General features: G+C 43.5%; 1 protein-coding gene across 1 annotated transcript; it reads left to right on the plus strand.

The window, feature by feature from the left end:
• The first annotated feature begins 798 nt into the window (after window positions 1–798).
• Window positions 799–1,512, plus strand: sox14 (SRY-box transcription factor 14). Its single transcript, XM_061078510.1, has one exon. The coding sequence runs from the start codon at window positions 799–801 to the stop codon at window positions 1,510–1,512; it is 714 nt and encodes a 237-aa protein (XP_060934493.1).
• The last annotated feature ends 4,270 nt before the right edge of the window (window positions 1,513–5,782 follow it).

Consider the following 5,782-nt stretch of genomic DNA (forward strand, 5'->3'; position numbering starts at 1 on the left):
CACACACACCCTTACTTCCCTTATGTTTTCTTTTTATTCTTCCTCTACTACCACCCGCTCTTTGTTTATGTTGTAATACAGCCCACATACATATATAATGTCTTATTTTTTTTGCAGGAGCCATTATATTCGGCGCTCTCTGTGCTGATTGGCGCTCAGGTTGGTGAGTGAACGCCCTGCAGATTATGTCAGATTGCGTGCAGAAACCAAACCAGCCCAGCCTTTGAACTTCACCGCTTTTGGCTCGTATTCACGCTCTTCCGCTCATTCCCAACAAGCCAGGTGCTCGACGACCAACCTCAGAGAGAGCGAGAGAGCGAGCGAGGGAGAGAGAGAGAGAAAGAGAGGGAGCCTGCGAGAGAGAGAGAGAGAGAGAGTGTGTGTGACGGGAGAAAAATAACACTGAACACTTTTACGACTCCTGCAAACTGACTGCGGAACATCGCTTTCACCTTTGTGGATTTGGTTACGTGCGCGCATCCTGCATGCATGTGCTGTTGTCCTGTACGTGGCGCGGCGCAGCTCTGACTTGTGAGTGGACTTAACACCGAGACGCACCAGTGTTTTAACGCAGGAAAGAAAAACAAGCAAAGCCTCGGCCCGGATTCCCCCTTTTTTTTTGATTTTATTTGACTCTACTTTTCCCAGACTCAGAACCTCCCAGACGTGGCATGACTGGTATCTGGAATCTGGACAGGTGAATAGTTTCCCCTCCGTCCTTTTCCTTCTCCTTCCTTGCGCCAAGAACTTTCCCCCCTCGTCCTTAGCACCGGGGATAAAACAGTATCCCGTTTGAAGATGTCGAAGCCTGTTGATCACATCAAGAGACCCATGAACGCGTTCATGGTGTGGTCCCGGGGCCAGAGGAGGAAAATGGCCCAGGAGAACCCCAAAATGCACAACTCGGAGATCAGCAAGCGACTGGGCGCCGAGTGGAAGCTGCTCTCCGAGTCCGAGAAGAGACCTTACATCGACGAGGCCAAGAGGCTGCGCGCTCAGCACATGAAGGAGCACCCCGACTACAAGTACCGACCCCGGCGCAAACCCAAGAACCTGCTGAAGAAGGACAGGTACGTGTTCCCGCTGCCTTACCTCGGGGACACCGACCACCTGAAGGGACTCCCCATGTCCGCCGCGGACTCTCTGCTGGGCTCCATGGAGAAAGCCCGGGCGTTTCTGCCGCCGACGTCCTCTCCTTACTCCTTCCTCGACCCGAGCCAGTTCAGCTCCAGCGCCATCCAGAAGATGACGGAGATGCCCCACGGGTTGAGCGGCGCTTTGCCGTACGCGTCCTCGTTGGGATACCAGAACGGCGCGTTCGGCACCCTCGGGTGCCCCAGTCAGCACACCCACACCCACCCGTCGCCCACGAACCCGGGCTACGTCGTCCCGTGTAACTGCACAGCCTGGTCATCTTCAAGTTTACAGCCCCCGGTGGCCTACATACTTTTTCCAGGTATGACCAAGAGTGGGCTAGACCCATATTCATCCGCACATGCCGCTGCCATGTAACCCACAAGACTCTTCTCCTCTTTTTCATTCACTTGAATACTGAAATGCATGTAAATATATTACGGAGAGCGCGCCCCATAAAAAAAGGCATGAACAATACGAACACTGCCTTGGACTTGTTATGGCAACAAAAAAAAAAGAGAAAGAAAATAAAACTTTTCCAGAAGTTCCTGACCTGAGCAGAGAAGCTGGGGTTTGGTGTAAAAGGACGGTGCCCGTGAACTGTAAGAAATGTAAATGTTATAACATTTATGGCAACCAGAAAAAGGAGGCCTTTAACTTTATTTATTGTGTACATTTCAATACTGATAGGCTGATTTGTGTTGCTATTGATAGGCTACTCTTTTGTTTTGAACGATTTGGCTTGCACAATTAGCATTCTTATTTCCTGTATAGGCCTAAAGGTATTCTACATTTTGGCACTCGTAATTTTATGATGTTCTGGATAGCGATAAAATCAGGGCCTATAGGCTGGATTATATACGGGTTATTTATCAAAAACACCGGCATATAAAAACTAGACCATCTATTTAAGAGGAAAGAAAAAAAATTCCATTTACATCCAAATGTTTTATTTTGCCTTTTTCCTGTGGTTCAGTGCTAAAATATAGTCACAAGCGTCATTTTATTGGTTTCTGTTTTTTGAGGATAACTTCTATTTGATTTCCAGGAGTTATATGTGTATTTTCTATCTAAGATGGTAATTTAAAACCTGTCATGTTATGGAAAGGATAATGTATGTAAGGGTGATACCTCCTGCTCTTTGTTCCATTGCTGAGCAAAGACGTTCCGAATAAAGACAATCTGTCTTCAACCAGATCAATTTCCTGTATTTGTAGGTTACTGGGTGCTTGAGATGACAGAGATGATAGTTGTGAGAACTGTATAAAGGCCCAGTTCAACTGGTTTCAAACTGATCATGAATTACTAAAACAAACACAAAGAATAGGATACATGAATCAATAATTAAACATATTCAGGATAAATGCTTGAAATATAAATAATATTTCTATAAAAGGGGAATATAGCTTCGAAATACTTTTTATGTTTCCAAAAATTCTAAAAAATATATTTATGTTAAATTTAAATTTAAAGAGCTGTAGACTCAACTTGACCCCAAACTATAATCAATAGCATTGGCAGTGGAACAATAACATGTAAATCAATCCTCTTCCCAAAATCGATCCTTCAAACTCCTGCCTCCTCATCTGGCAGCCACTTCTCCTTGTATTGTTCAAAACAGGTTCCAGGCGTGTTCCACACACTGAAGCAGTTTTTTCTGCTGTTATTATTATAATCATTATTATTATTATTATGACACCGGGCTGAACCGGTTGTGATCTTTTTGATGGTTGACAGCTCAGCAGAGGCCTCCCCGGAGGGAATCCGCCCGTCCGACTTGTCTGACTGCTTAATCACTTCAAGGAGAAATCCTCCTGCTTAATTATAGGTTGAACAAATGGAACAAACTCAATGTGACGTGATTTCTTTTCTCTCTGCTCCTCCGTGTTGCTGGCTGGGCTGGAGAGCAGCCCACCACCACACTGCGGTTTAAACATCTCTGCGTGTGTGCATTGACTTTTCTTTCTTTTTAAAAAAAAACCAAGGTGCCGCAGCCAAACCCCAACTAAAGCCTTTATATCCCCGAGCCAAACACTGACTCACGTGTCCCAACCTGCACTAACTTGTGAGTGACGGCTCTGACGCTCATTAAGACAATACAGCTTACAACAGGAGCGGGTGGAGGACTCGTGTTCACGCGTTTCAGAGATTCCCGCGTGGCTGCACATCTGTCCGCTCCCTCCGCACCGCGCATGGACGACAGATGCTGCAGGCCCGCGCCTCGTGCACGGCCCCCACATTAACCACTGTGGTATTAATTTTTTTTTTTTTAAAAAGACCAATTTTCATTCCACATCCAAATTGTTTACTTATCTGCCAGGAACATATGCTGAGAGAAGTTAAGATTCACGATTTGTGCACTGTTGCCCAAGGTGCAATTCCATCCTGGGGAGGGGAGGGGTGGAAAGATGGGGGGAGATGGAGGGTGGGGGACGGGTCGATTTTTTTATGACAGACTTTAGTCCTTATCTACAGCTGTAAATTAGGGTGATACTTCATTGAACTCAATGTGAAGTTTTACATCCAAACCCCCTAAAGCGTCCTAATTCAACTTTGAAATGAGACAATTATAATTACTTTCAGGAGGAGCTGCAGACGTGGATATTATTTTTTTTCCACAATTAAAATCAGGCGTATATATAAATATATATTATATCTATATGTATGTTTAAATATTTTTTATTTCAGTCTAGCCACTATAACTTCACCTGCAATTATCCAACTTCGTCACGGAAATTGACTGTAGCCTGGTTACAACCAACCTGGAATAAATAACCCACAACGGTAAACGGCATCTGAGAGGTATAATGGTTTAATGGGTGGGGGAAATTATGATTTGAAATTATAGCAGCGTGTGTGTGTGTGTGCGTGCGTGTGTCTTAAATCTCTCTCTTTCACCCCCCTCCCTTGACGTTTTTATTGGAGCACAACAGAGAGAATTCAATCTGCCTTATCTCCCCAGGACTCCTTTATAGCGCGAGATCAGAGAGAAAAAGGAGAGGATAATTGTTCTTTATTTTATTTAATTTAACGCGACAGCCAAGCGCTTTCAGGTCATTTATATGCTTCATTTAGTGATAAAAGTCCAGGAGGAGGAGGGAGAGAGGGGCAAGGCAGCCGCTTTTTACTTTCCCCTCCACAACACTTAGAAAATAATAAAATAAAATTAAACTGATGAAACAAAAAAGCGGAGGGAGGGAGGGAGCGGGGGGGGGGGGGCACTTTTAATTAAAGGCCATGGGTCATTTACATTATTGTCTTTAAGTATTACCCTGAAATCATCAGCAGTAAATGGAGTTTGATAAGTGGCTGTTGAGAATGAGGTTTTGTATTTAGGCGCACTAATTTCCTAAATCAAGAGAGAAAAGGAAATAGAGCCCTGAAGGAGAAGCTGGCGAAAAAATCTATTGATGATGGTGATGACAGAATTATTGTTACGTCTTCTTGTGATGATAGAGAATAAATAAAAGCGATTAAATGGTTTTCAGAGATGCATTTATTTTACATTTAGATTCGACACAATGTGGGGGGAAACTGAGAAGAAAAACCTGATCTCGTTTCAGCATATTAAATATTGTCTCCGAAAGACCAAAATAATATAAAGAAAATCATCACTGGCTAAATCCCGGTCTATCTAAAATTGAATCTGGGATACCATTCTGACGGGAGAAAAAGTAAAAACCGTACAGTTGTGTTGTTTGAAGACGCGGGGGCTTGAATTTGGGGGTCCCCTGAATTCTCATTTGAAGGAAATGAAATCGTGAACGAGCTGATAAAGAAGAAAAAAAAGGGGGGATGAGGGTGAGCTGAGAGAAAGAGAATCATGCCACGGTTTGTTTAATGTGCTGTGCCAGACGGAAAAGTGATTTACACCAAGACTTTATTCCCCCGACAGATAGAAAGACAGTGCGTGTCATTGTGTTATTTTGTAATTTTATTTTATTCAGGCGATCACACGCACAGACACACACACACACACACACACGCACGCACACACACACACACACACACACACACACACACACACACACACACACACACACACACACACACACACACACACGCACACGCGCACACACGCACACACGCACGCACACACACACGCACACACACACGTGGACACTTCAAAATCATCTGCAGGATACACACACATATTATCACATGCTTCACTAACAGTAGCAGCTTCTTGTCTCCAGCAGCAGCAGCAGGTTGATGATCTGCTCCGGACACTGGGAGTTCACTCTGCGTCTCTCGTCACTGTGGACTCGCACTCTGTCACTTTTCTTTTTGTGACTAACATGCAGCAGTTTCTCAGGTCTCCAACACCTCAGTCTGATGTCTGGTGATGATATTTGCATACGTATGCACCTTATAATATTCACATGATATTTTATAAATTAACATGCTAATCCTGATGTTTTTATTTACATAAGAAATTAATAAATTAAGCAGAAGCCCTAAACACTTCTTAAATCTTTTTGAATTACGCACTTTCCTTGATATTTGAAGTTACATTTTAAGTAAAACCCACTATTGTTTTATTTATTTATTTATTAATGCACCTAGGCCCATATTTTGAGACACACACATTAAATATAACTTTTAGTTTTCCATTCTGGAGCTGCTTGATTTATATTGTTTCATGTTT

The sequence above is a fragment of the Limanda limanda genome, chromosome 9 (genome assembly GCF_963576545.1).
Source record: "Limanda limanda chromosome 9, fLimLim1.1, whole genome shotgun sequence".
NCBI lineage: Eukaryota > Metazoa > Chordata > Actinopteri > Pleuronectiformes > Pleuronectidae > Limanda > Limanda limanda.